Source organism: Pongo pygmaeus, chromosome X (assembly GCF_028885625.2).
Source record: "Pongo pygmaeus isolate AG05252 chromosome X, NHGRI_mPonPyg2-v2.0_pri, whole genome shotgun sequence".
NCBI lineage: Eukaryota > Metazoa > Chordata > Mammalia > Primates > Hominidae > Pongo > Pongo pygmaeus.
The window spans coordinates 119,409,840-119,429,214 of NC_072396.2; the positions used below are offsets into that span (position 1 = coordinate 119,409,840).

At 37.6% G+C, this 19,375-nt stretch overlaps 1 protein-coding gene across 4 annotated transcripts in view; it reads right to left on the reverse strand.

Moving 5' to 3' along the window:
* The window catches only part of LRCH2 (leucine rich repeats and calponin homology domain containing 2), a 149,286-nt gene that overhangs the window by 118,149 nt on the left and 11,762 nt on the right, over window positions 1-19,375 (reverse strand). The window contains exons 3-4 of one of the 4 annotated variants that reach the window (XM_054472338.2): window positions 4,838-4,904; window positions 922-1,609 (exon numbers count right to left, since the gene is read on the reverse strand). In XM_054472338.2, the coding sequence (XP_054328313.1) occupies window positions 922-1,345 (424 nt within the window). In that variant the 5' untranslated portion in view covers window positions 1,346-1,609; window positions 4,838-4,904. Of the gene's footprint in view, window positions 1-921; window positions 1,610-4,837; window positions 4,905-19,375 lie in introns of those variants that run through there. The other 3 variants (XM_063660855.1, XM_063660854.1, XM_054472341.2) reach the window with 3 other exon arrangements.

A 19,375-nucleotide genomic window follows, 5' to 3' on the forward strand; every position in this document is an offset into this window, starting at 1 on the left:
AAAAAAAAAAAACCTTTCATCAAATCAAGACATATCTAAAATAATCCAGCATTGGTTTATAAGAGAGTGTGTCCCTAACAAAAAATGCCAGCCACAACAAAGACTACCAGAGAGTATATGAAGAACATTACAATAGCCAATTTCTCATCCAAAGTGATAAACCTTTAATCCACAACTCCATAAAGAATGGAGATAATTTTTTCTCAAAAATACCCTTAAAATTGCTGGCTTTCTACTATAAAAATTAAGACTCTAAGATAACTCAAAACAAGGATTAGCTTTCTTCTGGTAAGCAGACATGTAAGTGATTGATGATTTAATTTACCACTGCAGCAAATACTAATTTAACCACCACTACCTTCTCAACACCAGGAAAATGAAAAATCTCAGTCTTTAAAGGCATACGTGACAAGAAAGAAGCCAAGAATATCCTAGGATGATTAAACCACACAGAAAAACCATGGCAATCCTGCTGCTGTACTCTCAAAAAGGATATGCCATTCTTTCAGGCACGTATGCCTTTAAGGAATATGTAGAGATTATGATTTTTGTGTTTGGTTTAGTTCGGTTGGGTTTGGTTTTCCGAGAAAGACGGGAAGATCCAGGAGAGTTGAAAGAAGTGCATTAAGGAAGGTGTCAATGCCTCCCTCCCACCCAAACTGGGGAAACTCGCTTTAACAATGATGCTCTTTCACCCCTAAATCCTACCAGTTTCCATACATCCTTCAGGCAGCATTCCTCCCCTCCCCTATTGCTTGCTTTGCCCCTCACGTTCAGGAGAACGGGCTGCCCCGACTTTGTTAGTCTGGCAGCCCCCGCGCACCCGCCCAGACCTGCAGAGTCCAACAACGCAGCCACGCAGCCACCCACTCCCCGCACCTCCTCCTTCACAGCCAGCTTCCCCTCCCCCCGTCCTGTCACCTGCTTGGGTGGTGTCCGTCAGGTCGTAGCCGCTGCCCGGGAAGTCTCGGAGTTTCCGACCACTGAGGCTCAGAATACCGGAGCTGCCCGCCTCTTCCAGGGCCCGGTCCAGGCTCCTCACGGTGTGCTGAGGCTGCAGGCTCCCCGGGTTCCACGGCGGCCCGTTGGGGAACGGCTGACCGAAAAGAGTCGGTACCGGGATGGGGACCACCAGGGTCCCGCCGCCGCCGCCGCCTCCCCCTCCAGTCCCGCCACCTCCCCCTCCAGCCGTGCCACAGCCACCGCTACTTCCACCTCCACCACAACCGCCGCCCCCGCTGTTACCACCTCCTCCCTGACTCGCCGCCATGTTCCTGGGAGAGAGAATAGCCCCCGACAATACTGTCAGCCTGTGCCGCGAGTGTAAGGGGTTCTTAGGACGCATGCGCAGACTGGGGGCGGGGGGTGGGGGGCGAGGTAGAGAGTGGGAAGGAACCAGGGGGCGGGCTGGGAGGAGGTGTTGGATAGAGAAAAGATGATGTTTGAAAGTGCAGAACGCTTGCTTTAAGAAATGTATGATGAGAAGAAGGATGCTAAATCCCGGTTCTGCTGCTTTGGGTACCAAAGTCTTGCGAAACGACACCAGGCGAACTATAGGTCATCTGGGCTGTATGTCCCCAAATCTCTAAGTTGCTTCACTGTTTCCGTTCTGCAAAACAGAAACAAATATATGAGCTAGGGATGAAAGGGATTCGTTTCAGAATATACAGAAACAGTACTTAGAAGGGCTATGGGGCAGCTTATTGAGAAGCTTACTGCAAATGCCTCAGGAACCCTTTATCAGTGTTAGAGAAACGCTGGGGAGTCACTTGGGGAGGGAAATGAGTGCAGTGTTGAGTTTGGGGCATATATGAATTTCTCCATAGTTTAGAATTCTATAATAGGAAAAGATTTGTAAAATGTTTTCAAGGAAGCCTCTCGTTTCAATGTATGTAAGTCTCAGCCAGACTGTTGCCTTCCAAAACTTGGAAGAATTATCCACATTCTGTTCTATCACTCTTTGAAGTTGTGCCAAGATCTCCAAAATATCTCTAGTTTCTTCTCATCGTGTCAGTATTGCCTGATGAAAATCTCTTTGATCATCAAACAATCTTAAAGGTTATTTCTGAAATACAGGTTTTGTTTTTAGATGGAATTCTGAAGATTTAACCCTGGGTATTATGAAGCCAATCGATCTTGAATTTTAGGAGTTCATTCTCAGAACCTGAAGATATTTTTAATGTAGAAGACATAGAGAAGAAAGTTCAAAGCCCTTTATCAGGCATTCCAGGCCTCCATAATTTAACCCCAGACTATCTAGCCGAGTTTATCACCCAACCATTTAGGCCACTGCCATCCCTTTACCCACTACCCTCTCCACTCTCAATCACAGTCATTCAAATTTTTTTCTCTAGTATTCAGTAAAGTTGATGAAGAAAACTATCAGAATGCTTGGACATATTCACTTATCATTGAGTATCCTATGTATCTCTTTTACACCCATTTCAATTTGAGCAATGTGTCAACACTCTCATTTTTTAAGAGAAATCTCCACTTCAAAAAAGTGTATCTGCCATAGGCTCTACTTTATAAAAGATTACAGGAAAGAATTACAACTTGTCTAAATTGCTTTGTGGCTATACTGGTTAACTAAAATGATTATGTCATGAGAAATTACATTCACCATATGCATGACCCAGAAGGAAGAAAAGAGAGAATCAGACTCTGTATAGTGAATTAGCAAGTGAGATAAATTATTACAACACACCGGTGTCAAAAAGGCATGTTGCACCTTATATCTCATCTTCCTTATATCTTAAATCAAATTATTAATTCATAATTCATAATTAATTGAGAATTTCAGAATTAAGATGAATGAGAAAGGACACTAAGTTCATTAGTTAGAGAAAAGATTAGGAAAGAAAATATTTCAATAATTAGCCAATGAGAATTTTTGCAATTATTTAAAACAACGTATTGGACTCCAGGAAAAATATGTCCTATCAGGATATCTGTCCAGTGAAAAAAGGCATGTACAGCCAAATTTAAAAAGGAAAATAATTTTTCAAAAAGTTGAAAGATAATCTAAGTAAGAAAATGGGACGCTTATTAAGTAAGCTATGTATACCTTAAAATCAGACAAAATAACACGTTGTAGAGCTCTTTGACAAGAATACTAAGACGAAAAGATTTAGAAGAGAGGGCATAAGGTTTAGAAATTTATTCTGAACTTTTAACTGCCTGTGTAATACTTGCGAAAATGGCTTAAAAGCTCAGTACTTCAGTGTCTTCATATGTAACAATGGAAAATAATAATAATAATAATAATAATATTTTTAAAGTGCTTGCTACTTGCCAGGGACTGCTTTGTATATACTTACTTGTCTATCAATCCTCATAACAACCTTGTAAAGTAGGTACTATTATTCTTCCATTTTATTGATGAGGGAAAATAGTACATACCTCACATATGATTGTTGTAGGAATAAATAAAGTCATACATGTAAAGTGACAGGCACATACCTGACATCCATTCATTCATTTAATAAGCATTTAAGGAGCAATTACTCTGTGCCAGAAACTCTCCATGCCAGTAATACTATAGCATTGGGCACTCAATAAGTGTTAATCTCTTTACTACACCTCTACTCCTTCAAAAACTAAAATAATAAAGAACATTCAAAATGTAGGACGCCAAGGAAAAAATTAGTAAATGTCCTGATAATTGTGAGTAAAGACATTATCTGACATATTGCATGAATTTTTTGGTTCAGTCTATACTAGAGGATATTTTACACTGATTACCACTGCAATGCAGTCCCTGAAACGACACATTGGTAACTGGTTGAATTACAGCCAGCAGTCAGAATTATCCAAGCCAAACTTACAAAATGTATGTTGGTAAGTCACCAACTATATGACATATACCAAAGATTATACAAGGAGAACAGGGGGAAAGTAGGGGAGTTTTGAACAAAACATGCAGCCTCTACTAAATCACTGGCAGACTCCAAATGTAGTTTCTGTTCAAAAGAACTCTAGAGAGGATTTCTGAAATTCCAGGCCAGTTTACAGTCACTGCTATTCCAAACAAACACTTATAAATATATGGAGAAAGAAAGGCACAACCAAATGTCCAAAGCTACAAATTCTATTAAAGGTCAAGATTATTGGGCTAAAGTACAGGATGTTCTTACTAATCTGTAAATAAATCAAATGTGAGATATGTTTTAGCTCAGGATCCAGAAAAAGGCAACCAACTTGGAGATTAAATAGCTCAAAGTATATTACGAATTTTTAAAAATCTTGATCAAGACCTAGGAAAAAAACATGAAAATCTCTGTAGTCTGTTTTTTGAAAACATCAGCTCAACTAAATGCTAACTTTAGGGGGGAAAACGAAATATTGGGTGTCATCAAAACATGTATGAAAAACCTGAGAAAACATGTTGGTTTACCCCATACTAAACTATTGGAGTGAGCTGCAGCTGGAATGAGATATGCAGTTCTGCTCACTCCAATCTCAGCACAGTCTTGAATTAGAGAAAGGCTTGATAATGCATACAAAATGATTAGAGGTAAGGAGGAGGAAACTCACTTGGCCCTCCTCTGTCTAGTAACTTGATCTTCAGTCTCTTCCAAAATCCCTGTTCTTTCCTGGGGCCTTGTAAAGAACTATACATTAATGTATTTTAGCATAATTTACCACATACTATATACAACATCTCTGATCCTCCTTCACCTATCTGTTCTTGATTCTGCCTTTTCAGATAATCCTTTGTCCTGCTTTAACAAATCCTAACAAATTCATTAATCCCAAAGTTAATATTTATTAACTCATAAAGCATTTGGACAAATGTATGAATGATCACTATTACTTAAAAGAAGCTATTACATACCTAGTCTTCAAGGTTGATGTCAACAAGCACTATTATGTTCCATCTCGGTTAGAATCTCTGCCCTGACCTTTGAAAAATGTGAGATGTTAGACAAGTCACTTAACCTCTCAAAGTCTCAGATACCTCATCTATAAACCAGAGATCATTATATTATTAGCTATCTTTAGGATTGTAGTGAGAATTATATGAGATAATTGTATTAAGTAACTAGCATATTAATGATTATTTTCAATGGTTCTAGGTTCATTCTGCCAATAGGACACCTATCTGAGTGGACCATGAGTTAACAGCAGAGCAGTTCCTAAATTCTTCCATATTATTGTGCTACCAGCACTAATAGGCACTTCCTTTAGTGTCACTGTTGAGGTTATAGCCTTGTCAATTCACCCCAAGTTCCTGCCTCCCCTAATCATTGTGTTTTCACTATAAACAGTTAACCTGACTCCAATTTCTGCTTACTGCCTCTAATGCAATCCCAGATTTTGACCTCTGTGTTTCTAGTATTTTAACTTGATATCATGAAATTTATTTAAAATATATGTTCCAAATCCTTCTTTAAAATATGTCCTAAATGTTTATGTGTACACAACATCGGTCTGTTACAAATTTTGAAGTTTTCTTGTTAGAGTAGTATGTAAAGATACAGAGATTGTTAAATTTTGCTAGTGTAGCTTGGTCAAAGGAAAGTAAGTAAAACGTCACACAAAATTACTGTAAACCTGTTATGTCCAGTTAGAAAACATGATGTTGAGGAAGATTTTTAGTCTTCCTTAAGATTACATTGGAAAATCTCCTCTTCATATATAAACATGGAAACACACATGCTATGATGTATAAACATGGAAAAACATCTGTTTGGGAGATGATTTGCCCCCTCCAAAACTCATGTTGAAATTTGATACTTAATGTGGTGGTGTTGGAAGGTAGGGGGCCTACTGGGAGGTGTTTGGGTCATAGGGCAGAACTCTCATGAATGTCTTGGTGCTGTTTTCGTGGTAGTGCATTTTCAATCTCTTGAGACTGGATTAGTTCCAGAGAAAGCAGATTGCTATAAAGCCATTTTCCTCCTCCTGTTTGGTTCTCTTCTTCCCACTGACCACTTCCCCTTGACCTTCTCTGCTATGTTTTGGCCTAGCACTTGGCCCTCACCAGAAGCCAAGCAGATGCCAGCACCATGCTTCTCATATTTCCCAACTTGTAAAACCATGAGCTAAATAAACCTTTTTTCTTTATAAATTACCCAGTGTCAACTGGACTTGATGGTTCACGCCTAAAATGCTAGTGCTTTGGGAGGCCAAGGTGGGAGGGTTGTTTGAGGCCAGGAGTTCGAGACCAGCCTGGGCAACATAGCGAGACCCTATCTCTACAAAAAAAAATTACTCAGTCTCAGATATTCTGTTATAACAACACAAAACAGTCTAAGACCATGACATATGCCCTTTTTGGCAAGTGTGTCTTTTATGTTTTCCTCTTCTTGCAGTATGGGAGAGGGAACAATGAAATAGGGTCTTTTCAAGCGAAATCCAAATGCCTAAAAGTAAAACCTAAGTAATTATCATACTACCTCTAAGCAGGCATAATAAAGTGCCCATAATAAAATGCCCATAATCCTAACAGGTTGGGATGTGAAGGAGAGAAGATCCGTGAGCCCAGGAGTTCAAGACCAGCCCTGGCAACATAGTGAAACCCTGTCTCTACATAAAATAAAAAAATAAAAATTTAGCCAGGAGCAGTGATGTGCACCTCTAGTCCCAGCTACTCAGGAGGCTGAGATGGGAGGATCTCCTAAGCCTGGAACTTCCAGGCTGAGTAAGCCCTAGCTGCTTCACTGCACTCTAGCCTGGGCAACAGAAGGGGAAAAAAAAAAGAAGATTGGAATGAAATGTTGAAGAATCCAGTTGGGCATCTATGAAAGTCTAATCATATTTTTTTACTTTAAAAGTTGCTTCAATCTTAACCATTCTATATAGCATTTACTTCAAGTAAAGTCGACTGGTTTACAAGCTTAGGTTTCTTAGTTTATCTTCCTCAATTGATTAAACTTATGAGTTTCTGTTGGACTGTTATGAGGCATCTCCTAATGGCAATGCACCCAAATTACAAGGGGTTTTGTTTTATTTTGTTTTGTTTTGTTTTTTGAGAGAGGGTCTGGCTCTGTCACCCAGGCTAGAGTGCAGTAGTGCAATCTCAGCAGCTCACTGCAACCTCTGCCTCCAGGGCTCAAGCCATTCTCCCACTTTAGCCTCCCAAGCAGCTGGGGCTACAAGCACTCGCCACCAAACCTGGCTAATTTTTGTAATTTTTGTAATTTTTGTAGAGATGGGTTTCATCATGTTTCCCAGCCTGGTCTCAAACTCCTGAGCTCAAGCGATCTGACTACATTGGACTCCCAAAGTGCTGGGATTACAGGAGTGAGCCACCGTGCCCAGCCACAAGGGTTCTTTTGTTTTGTTTTGATGAATGATGAAATTTATTTTAAAGTCTAAATCTGTAAACTTAACACTAAACATAACAGGGTCACACATTACCCTAAAATCCAATTTTTCTATTTGGTGACAAGATTTGCTTCTTCTTGACAATGGACTACATCATGACCCTATTTAGCCTATTAGTAGAGAGTATGAGAGCAAATATTGCAGAATATCTTAAATGTGTGTTGTTTTGGTGAGGCAGTCAGAAATTCCAGCTGTCACTTACATTACAGGTTTAGGTTGGCAATGATAACCTTCAAGAGGATATTTATTTCTGCTTAAGTACATTGTCTACATTTATGGTATGATTCCACAAAGCAGGAAAAAATATATTGGTTGTTATGGTCTCATGTTTCACACTACCAGGTGTAATTAAGGTAGAAGACTAACATACTTTCCCCCTCTCTTGTGGTTTTAACAGTATCTTTATTAAAACAGCTAACACTAGTCATTAAATAATGGAGTAGATATTTCTAAGGTACTAATTAGTAAACAACTAGGTTCTTCTTGATGAACTCATCTACTTCTTCCATATTGTATATCTTAAGCACTCCTTAATAAAAACCTTCTATTTAAACACCTCTACTTAGATTAAAGCCTTTTATTCCAGGACACATACATAAAGTTTCAGAGGAGCTTAAAATTTTCTTAGCTTCCAATGGCTTCTTCTACTGGTGGTAAGCAATAGCTTTTTGAGACGGTAGCAAAACTACAGACATAAATGCACATTACTGTTTGACCTCTGTTACAGTATGCCCCTGTATGCTTAGTCGACAGACAAAATGGACTCTTTGTGCTTAACTGAGGTGACTTAAAACAGAACCAGGTGGCCATGGCTCATGAGAGAGCCGTCATTTATTCTGTTCTCAGAAAGATGTTGTAAAGATATCACAGGACCTCACTTTCTACATTCAAGCCAAACCAGTTCCTATTGTTGGTGCCAAGATAAACTTCAGACAGATCACCCCTCCCCAAGCTGTTTGAAAGAAAAGTCTCACAGACTTCTAGTTTGGAACTTGGAAACCAACCAATCAGAATTCACCTGCCCTGGACAATCAGGGGTCAGTTGTATCAACCAATCAGGACTTGGCTGTGTCAACCAATCAGAACTAAGCAAGTTTGAATCCTTCATTTGCATAAATGGACCTCACTGGGAACCTTGGTTGGAATTTTTGCTATAAAAGACAAACTCAACAGGCATGGTGGCTCCTTCCTGTTATCCTAGCACTTTGGGAGACCAAGGTGGGAGGATCACTTGAGCACAGGAGTTGGAATCCAGCCTGATCAACATGGTGAGACCCCCCCATTTACAAAAGAAAAAAAAATAGCCAGACATGGTGGTGTGCACCTGTAGTCCCAGCTACTTGGGAGGCTGAGGCAGAAGTATAGCTTGAGCCCAGGAGTTTCAGGTGGCAGTGAGCCATGATCGAGCCTGGGTCACAGAGTAAGACTTTGTCTCAAAAATAATAATAATAATAATAATAATAATAATAATAAATAATTTTTAAAAAATAACACAAACTTTCAGGGACAAGGATGAAGCTGGAAGTCATTATTCTCAGCAAACTAATGCAGGAACAGAAAACCAAACACTGTGTGTTCTCACTTATAAGTGGGAGTTGAACAATGAGAACACATGGACACAGGGAGGGGAACAACACTCACTGGGGCCTGTCGAGAGAGGGTGGGTGGAGAGAGCATTAGGGAAAAGAGCTAATGCATATGGGCTTAATACCTAGGTGATGGGTTGATAGGTGCAGCAAACCGCCATGGCACATGTTTACCTATGTATGGAACCTGCACATCCTGCACATGTACCCCAGAACTTAAAAATAATAACAATAATAAAATAAAGAAAGAAACACAAACTTGCCAGGTGCAGTGGCTCATGCCTACAATCCCAACACTTTGGGAGGCCAAGACAGGAGGATTGCTTGAGCCCGAGAGTTCAAAACCAGCCTGGGCAAAGTCCTCTTCATCTCTAAAAAAAAATTAAAAATTTAACCAGCCATGGTGGCATGTGCCTGTATTCCCAGCTACTGGGAAGGCTGAGGTGGGATGATTCCTTGAGCTCAGGCGTTTGAGGCTCCAGTGAGCTGTGATCATGCCATTGCACTCCAGCCTGGGCAACAGAGTGAGGCCCTGACTCAAAAACACACACACACACTCTCTCTTTGTTCTCTGGAACACACCTTCATTTTACACCAAAATCTGTATCTCCCCTGTTTACAAACTGTTCACTGGAATAAAGTCCCTTTGCACTAAATTCCTTTCCAGAGAACTTCTGTTCACATTACTAGCATCTCCACTGCTGTAACCTTAATTCAAGTCACTATTTTCTCTGGACTACTACAGTAACTTCCTGATTTAGGCCTTTCTGCTTCTACTCTTCTGCCACTTAATAACTATGTGGTTTTGGGCAAGTACTTATCTTCTCTTTGCCTCTGTTTCCTCATTTGAAAAATAGGGATGATAATGCTACCTACCTGATAGGAATATTGAGAGGATTAAAATTAGTTAATATAAATACAACACCTGAAAGAGCTTGTAGCACATAGTAAGTACTCAAAGAATGACAGCCAGTATTAAAGCTAAATTAACTCTCTTAATTTCACAAGAGTCTTGTGAAGCAGGCTTTTTTTTTTTTTTTTTTTTTTTTTTTTTTTTTTTTTTTTTTTTTTTGACAAGGTCTCGCTCTGTTGCTCAGGCTGGAGTCCAGTGGCACAATCATAGCTCACTGCAGCTTCGACCTCCCAGGCTCAAATGATCCTCCCACCTCAGCCTCCTAAGTAGCTGAGACTACAGGTTTGCACCACCACATGGCTAATTTTTGTATTTTTTGTACAGATGGGGATTCACCACGTTACCCATGCTGATCTCGAACTCAAAGCAATCCTCCCACCTCGGTCTCCCAAAGTGTTAGGATTACAGACGTGAAACACCACACCCTGCCACAGGCATCATTATTATCTCCATTTTGTAAGTGAGGAAACGATTGTTCAGCGAAATTAAGTTATTTGTCTAAGGTTTCAGCTGAGAAGTGGCAAAGTAAAAATTTTAATAGAAGCATGCCTGACTCCTAAACCCAATTTCTAAACCACTATAACTCCTGGCAGTTATCCATCTGCATTAGTGTCTTTTCTCGGCCCCAAAATTCTTAGTTACTTTACTCCTTCCAAGCTATCCCCAAGTAGTAGTGATTGCCGATTGCTAAGTGCTGCCTGGTTAACTTAAGTAAAATTACTAAGTTTGCTCGTTAACAACTTCCATTGAACTTCAAATCAACCTACTTTCTTACATGGACTTAAATAGACTGGCTTCTTTTTTAAAGTATCATAAACCTAAGATTATCACAAACTTTTTCAAGGTTTTTTCTTCGTTATGAAAACTTACTCATAAACCCAGTTCCCAAATACAACCATTTCGTTGTATCTGGTGATGATATGTTTATATATTTGGTTCTACGTTTTCCTATTAGCACAAATTCTTATTTCATTATCTATTTTATTTATAAATATTATAAGCATTTATTTTTATTGCGATATACTCTTTAGAGATATTATAATCATATACTATATGCCATATAACAGCAGTCCTCAACCTTTTTGGCACCAGGGACAGGTTTCATGGAAGACAATTTTTCCACAGACCAGTTGGTGTTGGGTGGGGGGGTGGTTTCAGGATGATTCAAGCGTATTATATTTATTGTAAACTTTATTTCTATTATTATTACATTGTAATATATAATGAAATACACAATTTACCATAATGTAGAATCAGTGGGAGTCCTGAGCTTGTTTTCCTGAAACTAGATGGTCCCATCTGGGATGATGGGAGGCAGGGACAGATCATCGGATGTTAGATTCTCATAAGGAGTGTATGACCTAGATCCCTTGCATACGAAGTTCTCAGTAGGGTTCATACTCCTATGAGAATCTAATGCCACTGCTGATCTGACAGGAGGCGGAGGTCCGGTGGTAATGCAAGTGATGGGGTGCGGCTGTAAATACAGATGAAGCTTTGCTCGCTCACTAGCCACTCACTTCCTGTTATGTGGCCCAGTACCAGTTTGTCACCCAGGGCTTTGGGACCCCTGCTATATGATATGTATTACCCTATATTACATAATCATACACTACTTGACCTGTGCAGTTATTATTTGCTATTTGAGTTCTTACCAATATTCCTTTATTATGTATAACCTTGTTATTAAGATATTATGAAAAAAAATTTTATTTATATTTCTGTATGCTAGATTTCAAGACCAGTTAATCATACAGTAGAAATATATATATATATGCACACACACACACACATTTATTTATTTATTTATTTATTTAGACAGGGTCTTGGTCTGTTGCTCAGGCTAGAGTGCAGTGACGTGAACACAGCTCACTGTTGCCTTGACCTCCCGGGCTCAAACTTATCCTCCTTCCTCAACTTCCCAAGTAGCGGGGACCATAGGCACATGCTACCACGCCAGGCTAATTTTTATTTTTTGTAGAGACAGGTCTCATCATGTTGCCCAGGCTGGTCTCAAACACGTGGGCTCAAATGTTTCTCCCACCTTGGCCTCCCAAAATGCTGGGATGAAATATTTTAAAATATTTTAGTGAGTATTGGCCAGGCGCGGTGGCTCACGCTTGTAATCCCAGCACTTTGGGAGGCCGAGGCAGGTGGGTCACAAGGTCAGGAGATCAAGATCATCCTGGCTAATGCTGTGAAACCCTGTCTCTACTAAAAATACACAAAAAAATTAGCCGGGCGTGGTGGCGGATGCCTGTAGTCCCAGCTACTAGGGAGGCTGAGGCAGGAGAATGGTGTGAACCTGGGAGGCAGAAAGTGAGCCAAGATCGCGCCACTGCTCTCCAGCCTGGGCAAGAGAGTGACACTCTGTCAAAAAAAAAAAAAAAAGTTTAGTAAGTATTGCCAAGTTTCTTTCCAAAAGGTTTGTACCAATTTATATTGTCAACAATAATATATGCAAGAACATTGTCAGGGCTGGGTATGTTAAGTTTTCTAATACTTTTACTATATTATATATGACCCAAAAAACAGTGTTGGTTCTTCTGCTATAAGCCAACATGGAAAAACAGGGACTGGATTTACCCTCCCACCTGAAATAACCAAAAACTTAGACAAAGTATATGAGACAGTGGTTTTCAAGACACCGAACATCAAGCAACAAAAACAGTAACACCTGAGTTATGGGACACAAAGGAGGTGAGACCTGCAAATGCCCAATCTTACTGCTTTAAGAGAGTTTCCAGGCCATGAAGCAAGGAGGGGAAATCCAGGCAGAACCTGGAGGGCAACCTAATTTTAGGACAGAAAACTGAGATTTCATGGACACCAAGACAGCTACAATTTGCAGAATAGTTCACTGGATAGGAGAGAGCTACACAGAGAACTCAGGAGATATGCAGAGTCTACCTTAAATATTCATCAGAATATGAGAAAACTACCCAAGGCTCAGGAAACAGCCCTCCAAAATGAGTAAAGGTAACAGTGTTTGGAACTCACACACGGCAGGGATTAGCACACATTCCTATAAACAGACTGGAAAACCTTATAATTTGTGGGTATTGAGTACAGAACCGAGAAGGATCTTGCCTTTGTAGTGGGGAATAATTAACCCTAAACTAAACACTGCTGTGGTTTGGCCTAACAAATCTTAAAAGTAAGAGTTAAAAGGATCAGTTTCCAAGTAACTTAACTGTGAAAACAGTTCAAGAATTTTACAGCAATACAAAAATATCCAGCAAGCAGAAAGATAAAATTAACAATTTCTGGCATCCAGTGAAAAAATCACCATACATGCAAAGGAACAGAAAAATATGACCCATGGCAAGGAGAAAATCCATCAATTGAAAACAGCCTAAAATGGATACAGATGTTAAAATTACCACACATAGATATATCAACAGTCATTATAACTGTGTTCTATATGTTAAAACCTATAGTAGAGACATGCACAATTTTTAAAAAGACCCAACTGAACATCTAGACATGGAAACTGCAATAATCAAGATGTGAAAAATAACAAGATGTGATTAACTACAGATTAGGCATTTTGGAAGAAAAGATTAGTCTAGACATAAAAATTACAATGACCAAGATGAAAAATAACAAGGTGAGATTAACTGCAGATTAGACATTGTGGAACAAAAGATTAGTGATAATAAAGACATAGTTATAGAAGCTATTTAAAATGAAACACAGAGATTTAAAAAAGACCAAAAATAAATAAATAAATAGGGCAAACAGACACATTCAACTGGCCTAATATGTGTGTAATTGGAGCCTCTTGCCAAAAAAAGGCAAGAGAGGTAAGTGACAAAAAAGTTTTTGAAGAAATAATGAAAAACTTTTTTTCCCATTTGATGGAAATGATAAACTAACTCATCCAAGAAGCTCAATTAACCCCAAGCAAAAGAAATACAAAGACAACTACACCAAGGCATATCATAACTGAATTGCCCTAAGCCAATGACAAAGAAGAAAGCTTAAAAGCAGCCAGAGTAAAAGATACATTGTGTACAGAGAAAAAAGCTAAAGATTACAGTAGATAGAAGCAATGCAAGTAAGAAGATATAGGAGCAACATCTTTAAAATATGGGGGAATAAACTGTCAACCTAGGGTTCCGTATCCACTAAAAAAGCCCTTCAAAAATGAAGGATAAAAAAAGAGATGTTTTTCAAACATAGAAAAGCTGAAAGTATTCATCACCAACAGACTTATACTATAAGAAATGTTTGGCTCACGCCTGTAATCCCAGCACTTTGGGAGGCCGAGGCAGGTGGATCACAAGGTCAGGAGATCGAGACCATCCTGGCTAACACAGTGAAACCCTCTCTCTACTAAAAATACAAAAAATTAGCCGGGCATGGTGGCGGGCGCCTGTAGTCCCAGCTACTCGGGAGGCTGAGGCAGGAGAATGGCGTGAACCCTGGAGGCAGAGCTTACAGTGAGCCAAGACCGTGCCACTGCACTGCAGCCTGGGCAACAGAGCAAGACTCTGTCTCAAAAAAAAAAAAAAAAAGAAAAAAAGAAATGTTAAAGGAAGTGCTTCAGACAGCGGGAGAACAATACCAAACATAAACATGGATCTACACAAAAGAATGAAGAACACTGGAAATGGTAACTTCATGGGTAAATATATATTTTTAATGTTTATTATTTAAATTTCTTTAAAAGATAAATGGCTGTTTCAAAAACAATAATGATAATGTAACATGGGTTTCTGACAGATGTGATAGTAAAATGTATGGAAACAAAAGCAAAAAGAAAAGGTTAGCAAACTATGGGGTCTGTGGGCTAAATCCAGCTCACCATCCATTTTTGTAAATAAAGGTCTATTGGCACACAGTCATGTTAATTCATCTTCGTATTGTCTATGATTGCTCCTGTTTTGCAATTGCAGAGTTGAGTAGTGACAGAAACTCTATGGCTCACAAAGCTGAGAAAACTTATTTGGCCCCTTACAGATAAAGTTTATTGACCCCAACAAAAAGGTTGTGAGAGGAAAACTGGAAATGCAGTAATGTAAAGTTTTTATAATATATGTGAACAGGAAAAATATTACTTGAAAGTAGACTGTGATAAATTATACTATAAACCCTACAGCAAGTACTAAAAAATGAAACAATGAGTTATAGCTAATAAGCCAACAAAGAAGATAAAATAGAATCGTAAAAATATACACATTTAATTCAAAAAAAGGCATTAAAAGAGGAAAAAGCAAGTAAAAGACTGGTGGGAGAAACAGAAAATAAATAGCAAGATGATAGAAATAAGCAAAACCACACTAATAATTATTAAATGTGAATGTTAATAAATGTAAATAAAACCTCATTTAAAAGGCAGAAATGGTCAAATTGAATAAGAAAGCAAGACCTAATTACTTTCTACTTACAAAGAGTGCATTTTAATATAAAGACATAAATAGATAAAAAGTGAAAAATGGAAAAAGATATGCCATGTTAACACTAATCAAAAGAAAGCTACGTTAGTATCAGACAAAGTATATTTCAGAGCAAAGAATATTTCAGAGCAATAAAGAAAGTCATTTCACAATGGTAAAATGATCAATCCATTAGGAGGACATAACAAAACTTTTATGAATAACAGAACTTCAAAATCCAGAAAGCAACAATGGACTATAAGGAACAATAGATAAATCCACAATTACAGTCAGTGATTTCAATAACTCTCTCACAATAATTGATGGAACAGGAAGACAGAAAATCAGTAAGCATATAAAATACCTGAACAATACTAAACCAACTTGACCGAATTGACATTTATAGAATATTCTATACAACAGCAGAGTGCACAGTCTTTTCAAAGGCACACAGAACATTTAACAAGGTAGGTCATATGCTGGGACATAAAACATGTCTCAATAAATTCAAAAGAACTGAAAATATACAAAGTATACCCTCTGACCACAATAACAGAAACAAATTTTGGATTCACAAATATGTGGAAACTAAATAGTATACTTTACATAGTCATAGGTCAAAGAATAAATTGTGCCTGGCTTCAAAATATATTACCAAGCTATAGTAACCAAAATAGCATGATATTGGCTTAAGAAAAGACGCATAGAACAATGGAACAGAATAGACAACCCAGAAATAAATCCATGCATTTACAGCCAACTGATTTTCAACAAAGTTGCCAAAAACACACACTGGGGAAAAGACTGTCTCTTCAATAAGTGGTGCTGGGAAAATTGCATATCCATATGCAGAAGAATGAAACCAAACCTGTATCTATCATCATATACAAAAAAACAACTAAAAATGGATTAAAAACTTAAATATTAAGATGTGAAATTTTGAAGCTACTAGAAGAAAACATAGCAGAAACACTTCAAGACATTGGATGGGGCAAGGATATTTTTGGATAAGACCTCAAAAGTACAAGAAACAAAAGCAAAAATAGACAAATGAGATTACATCATACTAAAAAGCTTCTGTGCAGCAAAGGAAAGACTCAACAGAGCAAACAGGCAACCCACAGAATAGAAAATATTTGCATACAATACATCTAACGAGGAGTTAATATCCAGAATGTGTAAGGAACAAACAACTCAATAGCAAGAAAATATGAAAACAAATAATCCAAAGAGAAAATAGGTAAAAGATCTTAACAGATATTTCTCAAAAGAAGACATACAAATGGCCAACAGGTATATGAAAAAAATGTTCAACATCACTAACCATCAGAGAAATGCAAATTGAAACCAGAATGAGATACCACCTCACTGCAGTTAGAAAGGCTATTATCAAAAAGAAAAAAGATAACAAATGCTGGCAAGGGTGTGTAAAAAAGAGATCTCTTAACCACTGTAGGTGGGAGTGTAAATTAGCACAGCTAATTTGGGAAACAGTATAGAGGTTGCTCAAAAAGTTAAAAATATAACTACCATATGATCCAGTAATCCCACTACTGGGTATGTTGTACCTAAAGGAAATGAAATCAGTATGTCAAAGAGATATTTGCACTCTTATGTTTATTACAGAACTATTCACAACAACCAAGATGTGGAATCAACCTAAGTGTCCAACAACAAATGAATGAAGAAAATGTGATATGTATACACAATGGAATACAATTCAGCTATTAAAAAATAATCAAATTCTGTCATCCAAGTGATTAAAAAAAGAACAAGTGACAGGATTTCATTCTTTTTAATAGCTGAATTGTTTCCATTGACAACTTGTTTACTTATTTCACATAATGTCCTTTAGGTTCATCCAAGTTGTCAGGAATATATCCTGAGGCCCAGGCTAGAGGATGACTTGTGTTGAGGAGTTCGAGATCATCCTGGGAAACATAGTGAGACCCCCCCGATCTCTACAAAAAATAAAAAATTAGCCGAGTATAATAGCAGGGGCCTGTAGTCTAAGTTACTCAGGAGACTGAGGTGGAAGGATCATTTGAGCCTGGGAATTCAAGACTGCAATGAGTTATAATCATGCCACTGCCCTCAGCCTGGGTGGCAGAGTGAAACCCTGTCTAAAAAAAAAAAAAAAAAAGGAAAAGAAAGAAAGAGAGAGAGAGAACAAACAGTGAATTGATACAGAAAAATCAATGAAAGGAAATACTGGTTTTTTAGAAGATCAGTAAAACTGAAAAACCTCTAAACAGACTAATTAAGACAAAAAATGAGAAGACACAAATTACCAATATCAAGAATGACGAGGGAATATCACCACAGAATCTACAGGCATTAAAGTGATAATAAAAGAATATTATGAATGGCTTTTTGGCAATAAACTTGATAACAGGTTAAATGAACAAATTCCTTGGAAGACAGACGGGTCACTCAAGAAAATAGAGGTTGACTGAGAAGCCCTATATCTATTTTAAAAATTGAATTCATAGTTTTAAAACTTCTCATAAAGAAAACTCCAGACCCAGATGGCTTCACTGAAGAAATCTACATTTAAGGACAAAATAATACCAATTCTATATAAGTCCTTCCAGGATATTTAAGAGAAGGAAGATTATACCACCTTATTATACCAGGCCAATCTTGTCATAAAAAAAAACAAAGACATTACAAGAAAACAACATACTGATAACTTTTGTGAATATAGATGCAAAATATCTAAAAATAAAATCTAACCCAAAATTTATCAAACTGTATCAATATATTAAAAGAAGAATACATCAAGACCCAGTAGGGTTTAACATTTAAAAAATCATACAGTATAATTCACCATATAAACAAACTAAAAAGAAAAGCCATATGAGCAGCTCAATTAATGCAGAAAAAGCTTTTTTAAAAAAAGTCCGATATTATTTTTAATAAAAACTCTGTGTAAACTAGGAATAGAAAGAAACGTCCTTCTTCAACCAGAAAAAAAGAGGAAGATCTGTGAAACACCTACAGATAACAATAAACTTAGTGATGAAAGATTGAATATTTTATCTCTAAGATCAAGATTAAGACAAGGATGTCTACTCTGACTACTCATTGAACATTGTACTAAAGTTTCCAGGAAAGAAGGCAAAGAGGAGAAAAAAAAAGGCGTTGAAGAGAGAGGGAGGGGAGGAAGGGGGAAAAGAAACGGGGAGGGAAGGAAGAAGAGATAGAAGGAAGGCAGGGAGGGTGAAAGGAAAGAAAGAAAGAGGGGAAGGAAAGAAAGAAGGAAGGAAAAAATGACATCCAGATTGGAAAGAAGTAAAACCATAATACTATTTTTATTTGCAGATTCTATGATCATTTGTGCAGAAAATCCAATGGAATCTACAAAAAAGCTACACAAAAAAATAAACGAGTTTAGCAAAGTTTTGGCATAGAAAGTCAATATACAAAAATCAATGGTATATTATACCCTAACAGTAGACAATTAAAAATTTAAATGAAAATAAATATATTTCACCATAGTATCAAAAAATATAAAATACTTGGGTATAAATCTCACAAAAATGTAAAAACTTGCATGCTGAAGACTACAAATCATTGCTAAAAGAAATTAAATAAGACATAAGTAAATGAAGAGCTATATCAGTTTCATGGATTAGAAGAATCAATATTTTTGTGATGTCAATTCGTCCCCAAAATTTGGCAGGACTTTTTGTAGAAACTGACAAACTAATTTTCAAACTCATATGAAAATGCAAAAGATATAGAATAGTGAAAACAATTTGAAAACAAAGAACACAGTTGGAAGACTAAGGCTACCAGATTTTAAGACTTACTGAAAAGTTACACTAATCTAGACAGTGTAGTACTGGTTGTAAAGACAGAGAAATCCATCAATGGCACAGAATAGAAAATCCAAAGATAATCTCACACATATGGACAAATGGCTTTTGACAGAGGTATAAAGACGAGTCAGTGGGAAAAAGGCTAGTTTCAACAAATGCCGCTAAGCAGAATTGGATATCCATATGCAAAAAAAGATTAACTTGAATCCATATCTCACATCATATGTAGAAACTAATCTCTAATGCATCATAGACTTAAATCTGAAACCTAAAATATAGGAAGAACTATTTGTGGCCTTGATTTAAGCAAAGATCTCTTAAGTAAGTCATTTAAAAAAA